This window comes from Mustela nivalis (assembly GCF_964662115.1).
Source record: "Mustela nivalis genome assembly, chromosome: 12".
Lineage (NCBI taxonomy): Eukaryota > Metazoa > Chordata > Mammalia > Carnivora > Mustelidae > Mustela > Mustela nivalis.
In genome coordinates this window covers 73656586-73678714 of record NC_139031.1, presented here as the reverse complement: position 1 = coordinate 73678714, position 22129 = coordinate 73656586, and the positions used below count along the sequence as shown (strand labels likewise).

The 22129-nt window shown below is 46.4% G+C and overlaps 2 protein-coding genes across 7 annotated transcripts in view; one reads left to right on the top strand and one right to left on the bottom strand.

The window, feature by feature from the left end:
- Positions 1 to 1745, top strand: part of DMTF1 (cyclin D binding myb like transcription factor 1) — a 44867-nt gene extending 43122 nt beyond the window's left edge. For all 4 annotated transcript variants that reach the window (XM_082693185.1, XM_082693188.1, XM_082693186.1 and 1 more), the window contains one exon: positions 386 to 1745. In XM_082693185.1, coding sequence (XP_082549311.1) covers positions 386 to 495 — 110 coding nt within the window. In that variant the 3' untranslated portion in view covers positions 496 to 1745. The remainder of the gene's footprint in view (positions 1 to 385) is intronic.
- On the bottom strand, positions 1570 to 22129 carry TMEM243 (transmembrane protein 243). 3 transcript variants are annotated; one of them, XM_082693190.1, is made up of 5 exons: positions 21721 to 22016; positions 20771 to 21072; positions 4584 to 4634; positions 3487 to 3591; positions 1570 to 2176 (listed from the first exon to the last, which is right to left on the bottom strand). In XM_082693190.1, exons 2-5 carry the CDS (start codon positions 20846 to 20848, stop codon positions 2054 to 2056), a joined length of 357 nt encoding a protein of 118 aa, XP_082549316.1. In that variant the 5' UTR covers positions 20849 to 21072; positions 21721 to 22016; the 3' UTR covers positions 1570 to 2053. The 3 variants fall into 3 exon arrangements, with proteins under 3 accessions (XP_082549316.1, XP_082549317.1, XP_082549318.1); XM_082693191.1 differs by lacking the exon at positions 21721 to 22016 and adding an exon at positions 21331 to 21687; XM_082693192.1 differs by lacking the exon at positions 4584 to 4634 and having other exon boundaries at positions 21721 to 22129.

The window sequence follows — 22129 nt, the reverse complement described above, 5'->3', positions numbered from 1 at the left end:
ATTCCATCATGTGCCTGATAAATCTTAAGGGGAACATCGGGCTACTTGATCCAACCATAACTGGTCATCTTGTTAGATTTTTTTTTTTTTTTTTTTAGATTTTTATTTTATTTATTTGACAGAGAGAGATCACAAGTAGGCAGAGAGGCAGGCAGAGAGAGAGAGAGAGAGAGGAGGAAGCAGGCTCCCTGCTGAGCAGAGAGCCTGATGCGGGACTCGATCCCAGGACCCTGAGATCATGACCTGAGCCGAAGGCAGCGGCTTAACCACTGAGCCACCCAGGCGCCCTTGTTAGATTTTTGTACTTTGATAGGGTACTTACTATACCTTCTTGAGATGCATTAGAGAATACATGTAAACTTACTAAACACTTAACTCATTACAGATCCCATACTCCAACATCATCGAGAAGAATCAAATATCATTGGATCATCTTTGGGCAGTCCTGTTTCAGAAGACTCAAAGGATGTTGAGGATTTGGTCAACTGTCATTAGGTAATTCTTCAGAGACAGGTAGCTCAGGCAGAGAAGCCACACTGTTAATTACAACATCTCCAAAGAAATAGATAGGAGCAGCTCCCAAGAGGCTTAATTCACCATTCCTTTGGCTTTTAAACAGCTTCAGTGCTTAAAGCCACATACATGTTGCTGCTATGACTTTTACCTCCTTAAACTATACCATCTGAGGTCTAGTCTTAGAACAGTGTGTAGATGAACTGAGTATGGAAGTCTTAACTGCATAGATCCCTGTGATTCATGTTAACTGTCAGCAGGGAATTTCATTCACTTCAGCTACTGAGAAAAGTTTACAGTCACCAAAGCTTATCTACTCTGTTTTAAAAGCAGTCATATTCATCTCTAAACACCGGACATGGCTCTATCCAGTCTCAAGTAGGCCTGTTCATATTTCAGAAACGTCCCATCGACATGAAATAGAGCTTACCAGTGACACTCAAAATGTTAAGTATCGTTAGTTTAAAAGGTGACCAGCATCCCATACAGAGACCTAGGTGGGGACTGTGTGGCCGTTACTGTTGGTTTACCCATTGCTGGCAGTGGGAGCTGATTCAGGCTGGGTACACAAAGAAGCATTACAAGATTTAAGAACATTCACTACAGGTTTTTATGACTTAGAAAGGGCATATGGAAGAGAATAGCAACACAGCTCACCAGAAGATAAGTAGAGTTTTCACCCCTTCAGAACCCACTGTTGTCAGTTTACAAAGTTAGCACTTTGAAGTATAATTAAACTAAATGGGACAGGAAGGTTGCCTACCCTATACTATGACTCTTAGATGTTTTGCTATACAAATTACCCAGGAAACAGTTGAGGGAAGGTATTCAGAGTCTGCCCTTCACTTTAGTGCATTAGCTGGTAGGGTGCGACATAACTTCTCCCTCTCAGGCAATTTAAAAAACAAACAAACAAAATTTGCTTTGGTTATAAAAGGAAAGAAATCAAGAGTCATTCCTGTATTAGAGAAGGTAAAGCCAAAATTAGCCTCTAGGGTTTTAATGAACATGACCCCTATAGAAAAGTCACCCCAAAAAAAGAAAAAAGAAAAAAAAAACCTTGTATAAATTATTTTATTTATTATTGTAATTAGATCTTCACAATCAAAGTTGTCTTTTCACCGTCTGTGTTTTGTTAATGTGAAATTGTAGTTATAAGGAAAAGTTGGTTGCCTAGGGAACAATAATTGTATATTCAGTTTAACAGAAATAAAAGAATATTTGTCTTAAAATGCAAGATTGTTACATAGCTTTTCGCCATGCACTTACATTATAAAAATGTTCAATTTCAAAGTGAAAATTGCTTGTGCCATTTGAGCTTTAAGGGTTGGAATGTTTTAGTGCAACACCACCTCCTTAAAGAAAAAGCAAAGCAATCTAGGATATGTGTCCCCTGCAAGAGGGAATTAAAGATTTACAATTAACATGAAAATCATGTATCAGACTTGTGCAGGAGATTCTTCAGCACAGCTTACCCAGCTCTGATTCACAGTCTCACGTATAGCTTTGAAGAGACCTGGTCAGTTTCTCCTTGGCAGCCTCACCTCCCCACGTCATGGAAGTACAGGTTCGCACATATACATAACATGATGATAGAAAATAAGATATAGTAAATTAAATTTCTAAATTTCGGTTCTAAGTCTCCTTGTCGATACCAGTAGATCTAAAAGAAGAAAAAATAAGTAACAGTTTAAGTAATAGCCACTGGGCCTGGCATGAAAATTCTTAAATACAGCGAATTCCTTCAACTATGACCAATTCCATCCATATATACCTCCCCTGCCCAAGCAAGACCATCTTTACATTAGTCTATATTTCTGAAACTAATGTGGCCAGAATGCAGTTTTTTTCTTTATAATTCTAGTAGTACCAAGTTTCCACATCCAGGATCATACCTATTCCTGCTTTCTCAGCTATTCTTGTTTTGTTCAAACCAGTAGTCAGTCATCCAATCACTAACAAGCCATCCAAGAAAATCTGCCTCGTATGTCTGTTTTAAATGGATTTGAGTAAACGGTAGAGCTCTCACATTACTGGAAGGGATGGCAACATTTACATTCTTACTGATTACAGAGTCAGATTGCCAATACACTAGGTTTTTATACAAAACTAGATCATGTTAGTCACTCCTGGCTTTAGCTGGGAGTAAGAAGAGCCATCTCTGGTAGCTTTGTTTCAAAAGCTCCAGAAGTGCATGGTCCAACTCTTCCTAAGAGCAAAGGAATAGAGCAGAAATGCATTAGATAAGCACATTACAGTGGTGATTTAAAGCCTTTGTGAGTTGTGAGTCAAAACTTGCTTTTAAGGGTTTATAGTATGGATTCTACCTCTCTTTGAGGGAAATAAAACATTAGCCAACTAATGAATGACTAAACAACTGGCAAATATCTAAGTGAGGATTTATCACCATCTTTGTTTTCTTTATATAAAGGAAATGCATCTTTATGGTAAAATTGCACATTCTTGGAATAATGACAAAGCTATAGCTTAAGATTTCCCAGGAGAGTCTTGGTGTTAATTACTTTCATTTGGGGAAATAAGCAGAAAAATTAAAATAGACTTAATTCTATAATTAGAATTAAATCGGGAATGGTGTATCTCTTCCCTTTAGAGCAGTAATGGTATTTGCCACATCCTCCTGGGCCTTTATGCAGTCCTTGAAGGAAGATGAATTAGGTCAATTTTAAACCAAAGCTTTTGGCCACCCAAGTCTTAACTCCTCGTCCCCCCCACCCCCGTCCCCCAGCAAGCTTTCAAAGGAACAGTGTCCCTTTAGAAATAATGACTCCTGATTCTAGAAACTAAGAAATCTGTCAGTTAATACTGAGACTTCTGACATCCTTTGCATCAAGGTGGGGACGGGTAACTAGATACACCCTTTCTTACAGACCCAAAGCTGGGAATCAATCCTAGGTATACATTGCAATCTTCAGCCCTCAAGGATACTCATTTTAAATTCTAAATAGTACTCACAAGTATGCAGGCAGTAATACTACTCAAAGAGATGCAGACAGCAAAAAATATATTCAACGGTTTTGGAGGTAGTTGAGGGAAAACAAAAGCACTGATCAGCGTGACCTGTATGAAAAGAAATTGTGTCAGGCCTTGGTTAGACTGGAGTTTAAGCTATGTCCTATTATAAAACACTTAACATTGTAAAATAGTATCTACCACCAGGTTTGCCTTCTGGGATGTTAATATTTATTTAGTAAAGTATTTGTAAATCTGTTCCAATATGTTACTTGTTTTTAGTACTTCCTTTTCTATACTTTTCCTCTACTGTAAAAGGAGACAAAACATCATGCTCATAAAACTAGCTAAGCTCAAAATAACTTCTTTACAAAAAGATTAGAAAGCATTTAAACCTCATTCCCAGTATTAAGGATTACACTGGGAAAAGTTCTAACCTTTATTAGGTTATTTTGAATACGCCAGCAACAATTAAAACCAAAAAGGTTTTTGAACATTTTGGAAAATACGGAGATAGGTTTAGAGATAAAGCATTATACTCATTCTTTTTCTTAAGAAGTCATTGAAACTTCATTAAATTCTCTTCAATTTAATGAAAATGTGCTACAAAAATGCCATTTTCAGATTCTGGGAACTATAGCTTTATTTTACAGCAGGAGCATCAAACTACATTACGTGGGATAAAAAATAATGACCAAATAATCATTTTAAACCAAAGGATAATGAGTGTGCTTTTAGGGACGAAATAAACTTGAGGGATTAGCAGAAACGGGGAGTTGTGGGTGACACACAGAGGGGGAATGCAGGTGCCACTGAGAAGTTACAAATTTACTAAACATACACTGCCAACTCAGAAAGATGCCTTCATGTGTGCTATTTCAGCTGGGGGGGTGAGGGTAGAAATCTAAGTATTCCCATTGCCAACTGCAGTTTTGTTTAAGCAGTAATAAAACAATACTAGACGATGACTAGAATACCCCACAGGTTCATATACTGGCCTCTTATAAGTCTTTTTTCCGAGTTAAACTGAACCACAGTCCTGAAGCTTTCAAAAAACTTAAGCGAAAAGCCTGGGTGAGACACAAAATAAACATACTTACTAGGATCAACAAGGATGTTAAGCTGCCAACAACTAAATTGATGATTCGATCCTGAAAGAGAAAAGCATTTTTGAGCTCTATCATGGACCCACGGCACTGCCAGGAAGGTACAGTTCTAGCCACTGGGGGGATTTAGAATTAAGAAACTAAGGTCCTGCCCCTCTCTGAGCATACACATACACAGAACTGCCAGGAAGGCAAAGTACCGTGCCATCAGAGTGGAGAAGGTACCTTGGGAAGACACAGACAACTAATTAGAAAAGGTTTCTGAAGAGACAGGATGCTTTTACACTACAGTCTTTTGAAGACTGGGGAAGGACTGAATGGGGAAAGGATGCTTATGAATATTCCCTGTGCTGCTGGGAACAGTCTGAACAGAGGCAAAAGGACAAGTGCACTGGGATGGTCAGCCATTCACAAACCAGACTACAGATGATATTGAGGGCCATGAGTTTGGGCCTACTAACATGACAGCTCAGGTGTCCTTGTCTAATGTGATTTAAAAGTAGATGCTACTGCTGGAAGGGATCATACAATGCCAGGGCTGGAGGTCATCTCAGACCATCTAGGCTAGTGCTTTTCCAACTTAATAACAAAACCATTTGACTGAATGCAGAGCCTGGGGTTACCCACTGAGTCTTATCATTCCCATCCCCACTCCAACCAATTCCACAGAAAGGTCTGGAAAACTCATCTAACTCAATCTTTATTTTATAGATTAAGATAAATTAGTTCCAGTGAGTATGATTAAAATTATTTGCCTAAAGCCCCACAGCAAGTGAGAGTCAACTCTGTAACAGGATTCCCAAATCAAGGTCACTGTCTAGATAAAGTCTCAGCTGTATATATAAAACTAATATAATATTAGTAATATGTAATACATGTATAATATATAGATTTGGTTGAGCTGATAGAACAAGGTCATGATTAAGAAACACTACTTTAAAGGCCACTGAGAAGACCAAGTAGTCTTATTTCTGAGAAGTCAAAACAAATAAAACATCTGAGCAAGGAACAACAGAATATTGACCATGAGTAGTCAATAAACAAAAGCTCACAGACAGGAAGGGCACAGGAAGGAACAAGCACGGAGCAGCAACTGAACACCATTTCCGAGCTATCTACAGTTAAGCTAAGAATCCAAAGAGGCAAGCCAAGCTGAGAGGAAGAGTGAAGGAAAGCCAAGTATCCTGTGCCTGATCTCAACAAGGACAAACCACTCTATCTAAACAAAGGCCACTGCAATTCACATGTTACAGGGACAAAGGTAACAACTCAAGCCACAAGCCACACCCTTTCTAACCTAGAAGGACTCCAAACAAATCTTTTCACCTTTTCACCACCTCAGCTAGAGAAGCCTGCCCAGCCATACCGAGAGTCTGAAATTACAGCTGTTTGTGGCAAAAGAGACCCAAGGGCAAATTCACTAATCACTAGTCACTAGTGTCCACACACAAGACAACTGTGTGTCTCAACCTAAGTTGTACAGTCTATTCTTGGGGCCCTACTGTTTTTACCTCGTGAAAAAGGTTTAACTGAACTCTGGTCTGTTGGGAGAATATCTGCTCTCATCTCTTTAGGAGTTCCAGGGACTTGAAAAGTTTACAAAGGTCTACATACTTCACAACAGCTCTCTTACCCGTAGGAAGAAGACAGTGAAGAGGTTCAGGTGAGGTAGCCAAGAAGAATCCCTTATCTCCAAACAGCACAGCAAGATGCCAACTAGGATCAGAGCAGGAGGAAAAGCAATCATAGTGAAGGGATAGTAACTATGCCAAGAGCTTTTACATATCTTCTAAAAAAAAAATCCCGGGATGGAATGGTATTGGGACTATTTTATAGGTGGCAAAAACGTGCTCTGGGAAACAGAATTTGCCCAAGGTCTCACTAGGGGTAAGAGAGAGAGGTAAGAAATGGAGATGGGATTCGGTGCCAAAAGAGCAAATCCCATTTATGCTTCTCAATGGAAGAGCAACTTAGAACGCTACTTCTGGTCTTAGCAAAGACATCAACTAGCAGGTGGCCCCTCAAAAAGCCCATTAGCAAAGAACTACAGTGGTGTATCTTTCAGAAATGAAGAGATCCTCCAATGACTTTTTCATGTTGTTAAACTTACATAAGCCTAACTGGTTTTAATCTTTAATGATAAGATACCTAAACTTTAATGAAGACTCCTTGCTTGCCTTCTAGACAGTTCACTGAGTAGAATCCCAAGTCATCTTCATGAGTGTCAGTCATTCTATCATAATGCAGCCCCTCTGGGACTCCCAAGATGGGATGAACCATTTAGTGTTTCTCACCGAGTTTTCCTTCTCCAAGCCAAGGACTTGGCTTCAGGCCTTTTGCTATCTAAGTAACTATGAACCAGGCCAAAGAAACACCAGAGTTGACTTAATAAGACCTCACACTTTAAGGCCCTTCTAAAAGCTGGCTATGGAAAGTGTGGTCTGCAGCCTAGCAGCATTTCCCTCACGTGAGAGCCTATGAAAAATGCAGAATCCTGGGCCTTGCCCCAGAACCCACAGAATCAATCTGCATTTTAACAAGATTCGCACATTAAATAAAATGTGAGCAGCTCAGTAGAGAAGAGACCCTTCCCTGGGCCCAGAGAGACAGAGCAATAAAAGCAAATAAAAGCACTTCAAAGGGCAGTTTTCAAACTAATATGTACCAAATAACTATAAAGTTCATAAAGATAAGAATATTAAGTTCTCACAGAAACAGTCTCCTCCCAGTTTTATTGTTCTTATTTCTGCCTACCAACACTGCTCCCCTTCCAGACCTTTAGACCTTCTACTGTGCTTTATTTGCACTCCCCATGATAGCTTGATAGGATCAAAATCATCCTTGACCCTTAATTGCAGAGAAGACAGGATTGGGAATTAGGATACCCTAGCACATGAACACAGGAAATGTACAGTTCTCAGAGGAATTCTACATATATTACTTTGTGAGTCATTTATTCATTTGAACATCTCCACTGTATCTCAATAAAATGAAAATTATCATATTCCAGGTGCAAATACAACAATGAATAAAACGGTCTCTACCCTCCAGAAGTTGACACTGTCCAGAGCTCAGGAGGGCACTAAGGAGAAAGGAAGTGAGGTACCTTCATAGGATAGAGAATATAAGAAAGTCAAACCTGAAAGAGGACTAACAGATGAACAAAAAGACACCAAAGAGAACAAAAGTATGGCAAATGGAGATAGCCCATAGCTAAGCCAACTTCATTAGACCTGAGCAAAAGGGCTGGCATCAGCCCAAAGCAGTTAGCTCTTCATTTTCCTTGGAAATGGGGAAGGAGAAAGTGATGTACCTACATGCCAGTGGCTTGATAGAAGGTAACCCTGTGAATTAAGTAAGAAAACACATCTCCATTTACCAATGGGTAAGTTCAATAAAACTGATCAAGGTCATACAACCAGGTAACAGCCAAGTCTATCCAATGCTCTTTGCAAAATCCAAGCCAAGAAAGTTTAGACCAATAATATATATGGATCCAGAAATTCGAGTTAGGAGACCAAGCTGCTTATCTCCTTCCTGCCACTGGCTAACCATGTGACTTTAAAAAGATCCCTTACACCATCTGGGTCTATCATACCAGAGGACTGGGCTACATGGTATCTGGACCCTTGCTGCTTTAATGATTTCTAGTTTCAGATTATCAGCTTCAAAATGCACTTGGGCCAGAGTAGAAGGCCTACTCCCCAGCAATCAAACAGCAGAGAAGCCCCCAATCTTTCCTTGTTAGTCATTAGCCAGCTTGATACAAGACAAGAGAACCCCAAACACGTGTCAAATGCTCGGGTTTCATAATGGCCCTGGGAGGAAACTGACAGTAACATCCCAAATAAACAAAAACTGGCATTTGCCCTCAGCAACCTGGAAATACCCTGGTTCTAGACTGTTCAGAATGCTAACAAGTATTGCATTTCCAGAGCAATTTATTTTTTGCCTTCTTCCAAAATGGATTTAAGGGCTTCTGCTACTACAGTAAAACCCCAACCCATTCAAGCAACAACAAAAAGACCAAGGCAAAATTTCCAAAGGAGTTTAGGGAGTGGAGTGAGAGGGCAGGCACAAAAACTGGACTAAAGAAAACTCATCTGATTTAAGCTCAGATGTTAGTACTAGACTGCTGGGGAAGTGGGAAGTGCAATAGGGTTTATAACCACTTGCTGATTAAGCACAATGGATCATTGGAAGAGGTAAACTTTGGTTGCATGGGTCTTTGCAAATACAGGGACACAGAAAACCACCACCTCACACATAATCGTCTCATACTGACCCCTGAGAAAAAGAGAAGGCGTAATGTTCTCATGAGAGTGAGCTGTGGAGTGGGAGGTGGGGTGGCTAACATGCCACCCTCCCAAGTTGAATGCTCACCCTTCAGAGCTCAACTTGAATATCAAATGCACCATAAATCCTTTTTGGGCACCTTCCCTCAGGATGAGATGCTCTTGTCTCCAGACTCCCAAGATCACACCACCTGGACTTGCCACTTACTGCTGGTCTCCTCCACTAGGGCTGGCAGTCAGTTTCAGGCCAGGCAGGCGGCCTCCTTGTCTTCCCTGCAGCCTGGCACACGGTTGACTCAGAATTGTCAACAGAAGTGGCAAAACAGTACCTCTCTCCAACAGAGGCTCCTCTTATTCATGTGGGGTCCAGCTCCTCGAAATCTCCACTCCCAGGCAGAGCGGCACGTGGCCTCACAGTTCTGGGACGGACATGCCACAGCCCAGCAGAAGCTATGGCCTGCTCCTGCACCCTCAGAGGTTGGTTCCTGCCAGCCACGAAAGCCCAACACCTTCCCAGGTGTCTCCAGGCTAGGTTCCGTTAATTCCATGGAAATACATAATACACCATGGGTCAGCTTTCCCTATCTGAGGACAAGCCCAGTTACTGACTTTGGGCTAGAGCAGGACCATACACTCGTTTCAGAGGCTTGACAGCAACTCCTGCCAAGGAGTCCATGCTCTGGCGATGCTCAATACTCCCAGGGAGAAGCAAGGAAAACAGAAAGCTTTGCAGAAGAAAAAATCCCTGGATGCGCAAAGCCACAGAAACGATCTCTTCTGCCCTCTGGAGAGACAGAAGGTACAAGTCTTGGGGTAAGATTGAGAATTCCGGGGCACCTGGGTGACTCAGTGGGTTAAAGCCTCTGCCTTCGGCTCAGGTCATGATCCCAGGGTCCGGGGATCGAGCCCCACATCAGGCTCTCTGCTCAGCAGGGAGCCTGCTTCTTCCTCTCTCTGCCTGCCTCTCTGCCTACTTGTGATCTGTCAAATAAATAAATAAAAATCTTGGGGAAAAAAAAAAAAAGATTGAGAATTCCATTTTTTGGTGTTGCCTCTAATTTTGTGACTCCATAAAATCCTTCGCCTCTAATACTATTGTGGGTAGCCCCGCAGACCTACACCCGCCCGCTGAACATTCCACAGATCTGTCCTCACACCCACACTCGCCAAGTCCTGTGAGCCATCCCACCCTCTGAAACCCACTCATGTCAGCCAATGGCTTCGTGGGCTGCGGAGTTCTCCCACGCGCTGCATTTCCCTTGCTGCCTGTCTCTGAACGCTGTCCCCAAGAGAGCCATGTCACCATGTACTCATGCCAGGTTCACGGCTGAGGAATGGGGTACAGGGCATTACCTACTCCCTCCCTGGGCCAAATGGAGTTAGCAGCTGCAGTAACATCCTCTGCTATGGTCCGCGTGTTTGTGCCCCCTAATTTCTCAGGTTCACATCCTACCACCACAAGGGTAGAACTCCCAGGAATGGGCTGGTGCCCTTCTGGCACCTGAGGGCACAAACACAAGCTACAGTCTGGCAGAGAACCTTCATCTAACCGTGCGGGCATCCTGACTTCGGACTTCCAGCCTCCAGAATGGAGAGAAAGCAATGTCTGTTGTTTATAAAATCACCTGGTCCTTGGTCTGTGCTATGTTGCTGTAGCAGGCCAAATGGACTAAAGCATCCTCTTGAAGACCTATGTCCAGTCAACTTCTTCCCCCTCCTCTTCTCAGTTCCTCGATCATTTCTGCACCTGCTTTGGCCAAATCTGTATCCCTCCAACGTTCTGCTCTGCTGCTCCTCAATCTGGTCTTCACCTGCATCCACGCACTAGATCATTCCCCAGCTGTTCTACCGAAGCTCTAACTTGAGGGCCTTCCTCCGATCTCAGGCCATGGAGTCAGCGGTTTCAGCTGTGCACGAAGACTCCCCAATGGATCTGTTCAACATCTGCTCTTGATGCTTTGAAAACGCAGTCCTGAGTCCCCCTGCAAACCCGCAATGACTTCTGTGCTCCAGCGCTGAGCCTTGCTGTGAAGCCTTCCCACTGTCCTAAGCCCACCCGCCAGGTTACACCTATGTCTCCCCCCTCTCCCTTGTAAGGTCTGGGAGCCTGAGGGCCACGTCTTCCTTGTCCACTGTCAGACTGCGGGCCACTCACCACACGGGGCTGCGTGGCTGCAGTCCAGCCCCATGCTTTGTCCTCCCCGCTGAGTACGCTGGCACCAGCCCACAGCACCCCACGGCAGGAGCACCTTTCTCTAATTCGGACAAAGCCAAGCCATGTGGCTGAGAAAGCTACCAGTGCCCAGAGGAGAGAACCTTCTCTGGTTTGTACAATGGTGCCGGGTAGCATGAGTCATGTTGACCACAGTGCCCGGCATCAGACACCCAAATATTCACTCAAATACAGACTAACCGAGTTGACTGCAAATTCCTGTTGTCAGCTGAGCCCTCACTGCGTTCCTGTGGCCTCTCATTCCGAGATGATGGTCCCTGCGTCTCTCCAGAAACTGGTTTGTAGGTCCACCTCATCTCAGCTACCTGATCCCACTCCTGCAGCCTGTGTATCAGCAGTCATCCTTTAAAAAAAAGATGCCAAGGAAAAGAGGAAACTCCTCCTCCTCCTATTTCCATTCTTTCCAGCCTGAAGGGGACCAGAAGGTGACCTGCTTCTCTGCCAATCCTGCACCCACTCCCTGGCTTGGTTATCTCCATCCTCATCTGTACGTTGAAGCTCTCCATCATGGAGTCCATCTCCAGCCCACAAAGCTCAATTCCCTCCAGCATCAGAAGAACTTTCCATCCATACTACCTTCCACTTTGATGTTAGGCATTCATTCTCCACTCATCTCACATGCCAAGTGTTAGGAAGTTAGGAAGAAAATAAAACCCGGTAAATGAAGAGTGATGGGGGCCGGGACAGGTGGCAGGGGGGCTATTTATAAAAAGAGGTCAAGGAATCCTTTATGAGGATGTGACCTAAGGAGTGGAAAAGGAATGAGACACGCAAGGATCTGGGCAAAGGGTACCGCCAACAAGCCACTACAGCAAGTGCCAAGGCCGTGAAGCAGAGTAAGCCTGAAAAATGGATTAAGGAAATAAAAAAGGAGGTAGGGGGATACCCAGGTGGCTCAGTTAGTGAAGCATCTGCCTTTGGCTCAGATCATGATCCCAGGGCCCTGGGATCGGGCCCCTGCATCAAGCTCCCTAATCAGCCGGGAGCCTGCTTCTCCCCCTGCCTCCCATTCCCTCTGTTTGTGTCTCTGACAATAGATAAACAAACAAACAAATAAATAAATGGCCAGGATGGCTGAAGCTCAATAAGGAAGACAGAGGGAAGAAAAAGGATTGTTTAATGCCTTTCTAACTTCCCTGTAGTGCACACATGCTCCACGAAAAAAGATACACGCACGTCCCAGCACATGGCACACCTCCTTGGAGATAGTGTGGTTAGTAAATGAATACAAGAATACACGTGTGCACACTCAATAAGATATAGCCTCCAGAGGGAAATCATACTCACTAGCACAGCATTCAAGGTTCCCACCCAGCCATTCCCAGCAAGCTCTCGAGTCCAGTCAGTGGTACCTGGAGTTCCTTCACCATTCCTGTTCTCTCCTGCTCCCACCCCTTTCACATAAGCGGGACCTCCTGCTTGGGATTCCCTGTCACCTTCTCCTATCAAAAATCCTAATCCTACTTCAAGGTCTAAGACTCAAAAGCCCTCTGATCTGGTGTCCTGAGTAGAATTTTCTCTTTCTTCAGGCTCCCAAAACTTTGCTCATCCTTTCATTAAAGACCTCGATCCCATTTTAAATCCAGAACTTGTCTTCCATAACCCACGAGAGCTTCAGGTCACTGAAGATTATCTTCTCTGGTGAGGCCAGGAGAAGACAGTCCATTCAGCACGCAGGAAATGTCCAAAGGGCACCACTTCCTACCATTGTTAACCTGACTGAGTCAGACCCTTGAGCCACATCCTCCAACTTTGGAAAGTTTTTGCATTTCTCAAACCAAACCAATACTATAAATAAATGGCCATTCTCAGAAATGATTTTCCTTTTATTTCTTCCAAATCTCGGGGGGAAACTTCTTGCCAGGAAAGTGTTGGAAATGGCACAATCAGATGCCTCAAGAGGCAGCCCTATAGGTATAAACCTACTGAGAGGATGTAAAATGTGAGAGGCTGGGGCCCAGCTGAAGCGGGAAATCTCACGCCTTGTCAGTGGGTTAACGTGGTTCCCGTAGAGCTACCCAGCTCTAAGCAAGGGCTTCCCCTCATGTTGTCATCTGGGGCCACCCCAGGGACAACCTGCACACGATAGAAAGCCGGGGGAAAGCTTATCTCACTGGCAAAATGTGGCCAAGAGTGAACTTGATCCTAGCTGCTGCTCTTCTAAGACAACCCAAAGAAACACCAAACTTGGAAGGGCGCCAAGAGCAGAAGCAGCATGAGAAGGTGGTCACCAGGGTGCAGGCACACCCACACTTGAAGACCCTCACCCTCAGCTCCCTGTCAAATGCACCACCATGGCCGCATGGCCCATCTGAATACCAACCCCCACCCCCACCTCCTCTCGATCTGGACAAAGTATATGCACAGACATTTTCAAAGGTTTCCCTTATTTCACACACCCACATCTTGAAGCAGCTTTCATTTGTCAGTATTTTTGTACCTCCATCCTACCTGATTCTCTTTGTCATAGACACATGAACTTAAAATAGGTGAATTTCATTAAAGCACCACTTATGCAAATCAGATCACAGTGAAAACAGAAAACAAACTTACTCCATGAGTTTAAGGGGCAAAATAACCCCTAGAATCCCACAGGAAGGGGCCGTGACCTCTAGCACAAGAGGCACAGTACAAGGTTAGGAGCCTGACAGACAGAACAGATTTATTCTCCCGCCAAAAGCCGTCCTGTGGCCTTAGAGGAATCATTCAACTTTGAAGTCTAAATTGCCGTTTTCATACAACGGTCGAATGTGTGGGGCTGCTGAAAGGATCTGGAGGTAGTATCCTGGTAAAGCCCCTAGAACAGTGACAATTCCCAAAGAGTCAGTAAGTGGCTGCTGATGTGGTCAGAGTAGTATTTTTACATCTAATGGGGCATCTTACCTCAGAGATGAATGGGAGTACAGAGGGCTCATACCCTGGCCCCAGTTTCTAAGTCAGCCCCAACTTCAAATGCATTTCATCATTCTCACAGGGACATTCAAGTCTGTCAACCCACTGGATCCTAAAACAGCTCAAAAAATAGGACTATACATACACATGGCCCAAAGCCTGACCCTCAGGAAAGAAAGGACTCGTTTCAGCAGACCTAGCCTACCACCCCAGACTCGCAAAAGTCCATCTGTGGAGAGGCCCACTCAGCAGGCCAGAGAGCTTCTGAGAGGCCAACAACCTCAGGAGAAGTTTCCAGACAATACAGTATTAGGTTTCCTACCTGCCCCTCAGCTGACGCACAGCAAGGAGATGATCACGGAAGGCCGTCAGCTGGTTAGCTGCCAGAGGGCCTGAAACCCCTTTCCTGTTTTGCTGCCCAGTGTTCCAGGCTTCTCAACACCAGCCCCCTCTTCTACAGTCACCCAGCATGGCCCAAGAATGTAGTTACCCTTCTGGTGATGCTCACTTCTCACATATTCACATGATGTTAATATACTTAACATCAAGAATGGACATTGTGCCCAGGGCCGGAAAGGTTGGAGAAATGAAGCAAATGGCTCTACCCTCAAGGAGCTGACACTCGGGGTCAGGAAGGCAAGATCTAGAAAAATCCCTCACAACACAAGGAGTAAGCGCCAGGGGGCACCTCCGAGGGCCAGGCTCATGGGAGGGCAGCATGGATGCAGGCGGGGTTTTAAGGAATGTTCTCAGGCGGGGATTTAGACTGAAGAGAATTGAGACATTTGGAGAAAGGAGGGCACTGGATCCGGGGAACAGGTTTATTTGTTCACTTAAACCTTTACGAGGCTCTCCCTCCATAATAACTTCAGGGGCTGCAGACAGACACATTCCTTCACCACCCTGCAAAAATCATCAACCCTGTCCTTTTATTCTTTTTCCTGAAGTTAGTTAGAGAGCAGGCGTGGGATGCCAGTTGATACGTCTTATACAACCGGCTAACACATCACAAACCAAGACCCCCTGGCTGGCACCAGATGGGAGGGATAGCAGCACATCATAACCTTGAGAACTTTCAGGGTCCACCCGGGTCCTGCTCTAACTGCCACATACTTTGCTAACCACAGATCAGCCGTTCCTCAGTTCCACAGACAGGGCATGCTCTCCCTTGCTTTCTTGTGGGGCTGCCCTTCTGATAATCCATCTTTCTCTGCTTCAAACTCAGACACCCAGAGACTGGCCTACGACGCATCCCGAGTCTGGTTTGAGGGTTCAGCAAGAACACTACAGAAAGGTAAACAGAATCTGCCAAAAGCAGGCAGCAGCTAAAGGAAACAGGTCCATGGAGAGGTTCCAGCCAGTCCTGGGCTTCCACACAGCATGGGTTAGACCACGGCAATCAGCCCTCTCTCCACGCTCCAGCGTCCTCTGAGGGGCTTTCTAAAATTACAAATGCCTGAGCCCAACCGGCAGAGATCCCCAGGCCTCTGGTCTGTGGGTGGGAGAGAGCAAACTTACTAGAGTAAGAAAGGAAAAAGGCATGGCATGAGTCATGCTCTACTACGTCTAGCACAAGAAATCCCAACTCAGCATGGCTGGTCAGTGGAAGAGAGGCAAGGGGCCAGCAGATCTGGTACCTCGGGCTACCAGATCTCCTCTGAGGGAGACAAGAGTTGCGATCAGAGGATCATCCAGAAGCTGTATCAAGAGGAAAGCTAGAAGCCTGCACCTCTCAGAGTAAAGACTTCAGCTTTCTAGGCAGGGGGAGGGGCGGCAGACAGACACAATAATTTTTTTTTTTTTTTAAGATTTTATTTATTTGACAGAGATCACAAGTAGGCAGAGAGGAAGGCAGAGAGAAAGGAAGGGAAGCAGGCTCTCAGAGAGCCTGATGCGGGACTCGATCCCAGAACCCTGAGATCATGACCTGAGCCGAAGGCAGTGGCTTAACCCACTGAGCCACCCAGGTGCCCCAGACACAATAATCTTAATCACAGTTTTGTTATTAATTAAGCAGCAACCCTTAAACCTCCTCCCACAAAAAGCACAAAATAACTCTCTCTCTCAAATTAACTCTCTCATTTTCTGCTAAAATCTGCAGAAGCTAAAGGCCCCAAATCAGAATTGCCTTCATTGGAGTAATAGCCATAAAAAGACCTTCTTTTCCCGATCTGTTTGTTTTGTTTATAGGAAGAAGAAAAAGTACTTTTGTAACTGGACCTTCTGCCTTTGGAACCAAAGATCTGAGCCTTGGGACCCAAGAACATATCCCTACACAGACCCCATACCCCATTCCTATTAGCTGAGTTCAGTGATGTACCTTCACCGAAGTCACTCACCTTCTTCTGTCCCATCCAGGTATGAATGGAGGGGCAACCACAGTCACCATCCACCTTAAAAGATCAATCACTCATTTTTGGAACCAGCGACAAAGCAACACAGCAGGCTGGTCCCGAAAGCAGTTTACATGACCTTCCACCAGGGGTAGTGTTCCTGCTTTCCCAGTGGTGCTAACTGGGGTGCTGGTTTGCCTTCTCCCCAGAGAGAACCATCTCTCCCTCCCATCTTAGATTCATCCTCCAGACTGGAGGGCACTGACTTCAGATGACTGGGCAGGCAGCCAGCAAACCAAAAGAGGATGGACTCACAAGCCCTGAGGTTAAATTAGGGTCCCTCCATTACTTAGAAAGATAGCCCCAACTATGTGAGGTGCTAAGGCAAATTTTTAAAGGCAGCCACAGACAAGAGAGGAGGAAATTCTCCAGTTTTAGTTCACACTAGGGTAGGGAAGGGAGGAGCAAAGGAAGAGGCTTCCTACAGAAACATTGCCAAGTGTTCTGTGGAAATTGGGCTCATGAATGCTCCCATGAGGGGAGGGAAGAAGTCCATAACTCATCATGTCCCTAAAAGGCTACCTTATCAACAGTCCACAAGTGCTACTTACCCACCCTCTCCAACCAGAGTCCTGGTGAACATCTGCTTGTTAAAGGTTCTAGCAAGTCCCCCAGAGAAGGAAACTTTCTTCTGAGAATGACTATGGAAACAGCGTAACTAAGAACTAAGCTGCTTCAGAACTGTGTTGTCCAGTAAGGCACCTGCAGCTGTTTGTGGTTACTGAGCACCTGGAATGTGCTCATCCAAAATGACACAGGCTCCAAGGGAAAAATACATGCCGGATGTCCGAGGCTTAGTCCAGAAATGTCTAAGTAGGTCTGCTTTTGTATGGATTAAACATTCAAATTTATTATTTTTTTATTTGACAGAGACAGAGAGCACAAGCAGGCAGAGCAACAAAGGGAGAGGGAGAAGCAGGCTCCCCACTGAGCAGGGAGCCCAATGCCGTGGCTCCATCCCAGGACCCTGGAATCATGACCTGAGCCGAAGACAGACGCTTAGCCAACTGAGCCACCCAAGATGCCCCTCAAATTTATTTTTGGTGGGAAATTAAAATGTATTAAAATTAATTTTACCTGTTTAGTCTGGTTACTAGGACATTTAAACTCACATATATGACTCAGATTGTATTTCTACTGGACCATGCGTCTTTAGAAAATGCTAAACTAGAGCACGGGCTTGGCAACCCAGATATGTCCATCTTGGCAACTGCGCCATATTTATGCTTTCCCTTCGAACTATGTACATAAGTACACCCCAGACTTTGGGAATGGATAAAAACAGCTGAAAACAACATTCAGACCAGGATGCGTAAGCTAGCCCACCCAGCAATTCGTAATTCTAAAGGAACAACAAACGGGTTTCCTCTTTTGTCCATCATCCAAGATATTAATGCAAGAACAGAATGGTTTCACTTTGCCTTTCCCTCCATGGCTCTGAGAAAGTATTCCTAAGTGTCATGCTGAAGTCTGACTATGTTTGATCATGTTTGGTAAATGAAAGAAATATGTGCATTCCATACAGGTGAACATAAAAGAGACTTCAGAGACTTGCCCACAAGGAAGATGCTCAAGGCCCACTGGGTTATGTAACTTCTGTCCTACAGTAGATTCTGGAATCTTTCACTCACACCCTGACTTTAGATGAATCCGCTTCCTGGGACTGGGTAACTGGAATGTAAATGTCTACAGTGCTTTCCAAAGTATGCAGACAGACTGCATCATTTACTATCTACTCTCAGTGGCAACTCCTGAAGGGAGTTGTTCAAACATTACCAGGGAAGAGCTAGTGGTGTGACTGAACAAGCAGCCTGCCGTGGGGTTTAGCTTCCTCAGTTACCCAGCAGCAGTCACAACGCACACCTTACAAAGGAACTGGATGACCCAACAGGGGAAAGGCTGAATGCCTAGCATGTTGCCTGGCACTGAGAAAAAGCAGCTTCCATGGACACTCTTCTCTGCTCTGGGGGCTTTCAGTCATCTTTGCCTTAGAGGTGGACACTGGACCTAAAGCTCTAGATTTAAAATTGGGAGACTAAAAAAAAAAAAAATAGAGATCAAAGTAAAATTGAGAGGCTACATATGGTCAGTTGTTGTACGGCAAACAAGATTACTGAAAGTTCAGAGCATCTAATGGAGTAGGACAGGAAGTGGGCTTTCCCCTTGCTGGGTTTTCTCCTCAGAAATGGTAGCTTGTTAATACTAAGTTTCACGGTGACGTGGCTTTTGGGTCCAGTTTCCTGGTATCTGAAAAGAGAGCAGGCTGGGGAATACCTGCACAGAGGGTCCAGTGAAAGGTTTCTCCGGGTCACCAGGGATCCGGCCTGCTCCGGCAGTGACTGCTCTCCAAAGAAATGGCTCCCCTGCAACTTGCCCAGCCCAGTTCCTGGGCCTGGTCTTCTGTACATCCTCCAATAAAACCACCTGCCATCCTTAAAAACCTAGGTCTCTCCTTCAGACTGGACATCTCAACTTGCAAGATGCAGGATGTTTTCTCCCATTCTCAGACCAACGGTCTCTTTCTTCTCAGTTCTGGATAATTTCTCTATGTCTAGTCATTCTGCCAGCCTCACAGAGGGAACTAAATTTTGATATGTGGAACTGTACCTCATTCTAAGTCTCTGAGTACCTGAACCTACTGTTATAAGGCCCAAAATTGCCTAAGTAATGCTAGGCCTATCTGCTCTTGGAAAAAATAAGCAGGCAACAAAGAGAAACATTTTGAATAGTCAAGTTCTTGGATAGGTTTCAAACTGATCACAGGCTATAGAAAACTTGACCGTTTAGGCCCAAGCAAGTCAGAAAACATCAGTATTTCTCAATGTCTCTAAATCAAGCCCATTATCAAGTCACCTACCTCAGTGTTAAGGTGCTGTGGGGATTAAAGGAGGTCACAAGTCTACATCACCCAGAACCCCAATCTGTGCACATGTGAGGGAGATGCTGAACCTCTTAGCTCTTGGCACAACTGGACAGTCAGGTGCCCCAGGTCCAACACCTTCATGCAGGAAGCTGCCTCCACTCTCCAGGCCCCAAATCCTCTTGTTAAACCCCAATTTAGGGGCATTCATATGTGCAAGCCCAAGGCTGTCAGAAACCAAGATCTTCCCCAACAAAAGTGACCAGTTTCTCCAGCACACCCCCTCCATGTCCCATCATAACATAGATCCAATGCATCACATTTGTCTATTTCACCCAACAAACTGTGTTCCTTGGACCATGAGGACCCTCTCACATAATACTTAATAATTGCAGCAGAAATAGTAACATCTAACCAACTAGAACCACACTTCTCAAACCTTGTGCACTGTGAGCCGGGATTATGCAAAGCCACACAATAGACAAGGTGCATCTTCCTAGAGATCAAGCTTAAAACATTTTCTTGTTAAGCAACTCCACAAAAGAATACCCCCACACAGAGTTTAAAGAAATCATGGAGTAGTCCTGCAGAAGGCCTGCAGCTTCCAAATTCAGAGTTACACCCCACTCCGCCAGGTGTACAAGTTTCCTATCCTTTCTGTCAGAGGTCCCCCCAAAGCTGAAAAACCCAAGAAGTTCTGCACTCCACATGTGCCATACTTTTTGAGAGGCTTAAAAGGACTCTGTCACCTCTCTCCCCCTCCTGCTTTTGCACTCCTGCACCATCTCTAAAAATAAATAAATCTTAAAAAAAAAAGACTTTGTAGGGGTCAAAGGTCACCAATAATAGCCTCTGGGCGGGGGGGGGGGGGGGGGGCGCCACAGGCTCATTTTGCCAAAATGACTCCGAGTTAAAGCAGAAGAGAGAAAAAGAGCTCTCCTCGATTACTGGCCCAGAACATCCCAAGATGAAGGCTGTAAGAAGGCATTATACTTTTTGTATTAAAAAGTAAGGTCCTACAGCTTGTTTAGATCCAGAGACCCTCTGATCTCTTCCCGGAATGGAGTGCCATCAAAGAAACCCTCCTATGGAGCCTCTTTGCTTGGCTGGCTCAGCAGTAAACTCTTAATGGTTCATGTAAATACTCGTCAGAAGCACCTCTCCGGGGTTTTCTTGCGGAAGCTTTAGTTGCACACCTGAAGCCTCCTGAAGGTTAACACTCCAGCGCCACCTCCCCTTCCGAGAGGGGCTGGAGAGGGGCTTCCGTACACCCCTGAAGGATCCCCAACAGCCCGGAACTTTCTCAACTTTCCTCCACGCCCGCCTTCAGGGCTGCGGGGCCAAACCTGTCCGAAGCGAACCGAGTGGCAGGACAAACATCTTAAGAGGGAAGTAGGATTGAAGAACCAGCTCTCTCTTCCTACAAGTACCTTCAGGGGCCGCAGCCAGGGCTGCGGATACACAGAGAAACACACACATCCCAACTCGGTCTCCAGGGCCGCACTCACCTTGGCCGACGTCTCTCCAAACAGAGGTCTGTTGTCCAGGCCGCTGGTGCCATAGGTCCTGGTAGAAAAGTCCTCCATTTTAGGGTTTCTTCGCTCTCCCAGGCCACTCAAAGCTGAGCCGGCATTACCTCCGGAAGGGTCAGGTCCACGACTGCCCACGCCGCGCGCTCACCGAGAGCTCATGGCCGGAAGCGCAGGTGGTCGGGGACGTCCCCGCGGCGTCGGCAGCGGGTGGGCGCTCAGGCCGGGGGAACCCGGCCGCTCCGCCCGAGGCCCGCTGCCCTCCTCATCGCGAGCAGCTGCTGCAGGAAGTGAAAGGAAAGCGGCACCGCGTGGCGAACTCTCTCCGGGACGCCCCGCCCGCGCGGCTCCCACTTCCCCAAATCTCAGCACTCAGCCGGGCCCGGCTCGCGGCCAGGTCCGGACGCCGCAGCTCGCGCCGCAAGCAAATCCGCGGCCGCGCGCTCCCGGGGGGGACCCGCGATTCCCACCCCTCACCACCGCATTCCTTTACACGATTGTTTCCCAAGCCTTCTCAGTATTCTCTTGGGCACCAATACCTCCACGCTCGAGAAGGAGGGGGGTTCCAGGGAAGACTTCATTACAAGCCCCTCTCCAAGCCCTCGGCACCTCCCCTCCCCTCCAATTCTCGAGCGGCGGGAAAAGTGAAGTTGCCCGAGCCGAGCGCTCCGCGGGCCTCTCCCCCAGCGCTGCAGATGCACGTCGCAGCCGCGGCCGCGCCAGGCAACTCGGAACCCCTTCCATTTGCCGCAACTCCGCGCGCACCGCCGCGCTTTCCGCAGCTCTCCTCGGCTCTCTCCCGCAGGAGCCCGGGCTGGCGCACCCGCCCGGGCGGAGCGAGTCGAAGAGAAAATCCCGCCTCGGTCGCGCACAGATTGGCCACCCTCCCGGGAACCGCCCCGCGCCCGCCCCGTGCCCGCAGGCCAAACCTCGGCGTCCCCTGCCGCCCTCGCGCTGGGGAGTCCTGGCGGCGCGGGGGTCCGCGGCTCCCGGGCTCACACACCCGCCGGAATTCGGTGCCAAAGACTCTGGGACGCGGGCGAGACGTGCGGAGAAGAAAGAAACCTTCCGGGCTGGCGGAGAGCGGGCTCGAGTGCCGAGCGCGGGGCTGCGGAACCCCTCTCCTCGGCTCCCCCGGCCGGGACCCGCGGCCTCTGTCGCAAACCGACTTGGCCCGCCCAGGCGACGTCACTGCGGGGACAGCCAATCCCGCGGGCCGCGGCGCCGCATTGGCTGCGGAGCTTTATTTCTGGAGGTGCCAGTTTATTCCCTCTGGGGCGGCCAATCTCCCTGGCTGCTTGTTTCTCAGCCTCTTAGTAATTAGCGTCTGCGCGAGCC

Bases quoted from the DNA above. Each gene is read 5' to 3' on its own strand.
- TMEM243 (XM_082693190.1), bottom strand. From the start codon at position 20,848: ATGGAGGACTTTTCTACCAGGACCTATGGCACCAGCGGCCTGGACAAC. The intron at 4,635-20,770 runs GTGAGTGCGGCC...TTTCTCTTTCAG, and splicing joins TTGGAGAGACGTCGGCCAAG to GATCGAATCATCAATTTAGT. The intron at 3,592-4,583 runs GTAAGTATGTTT...CTTTTCATACAG, and splicing joins TAACATCCTTGTTGATCCTA to GTCACGCTGATCAGTGCTTT.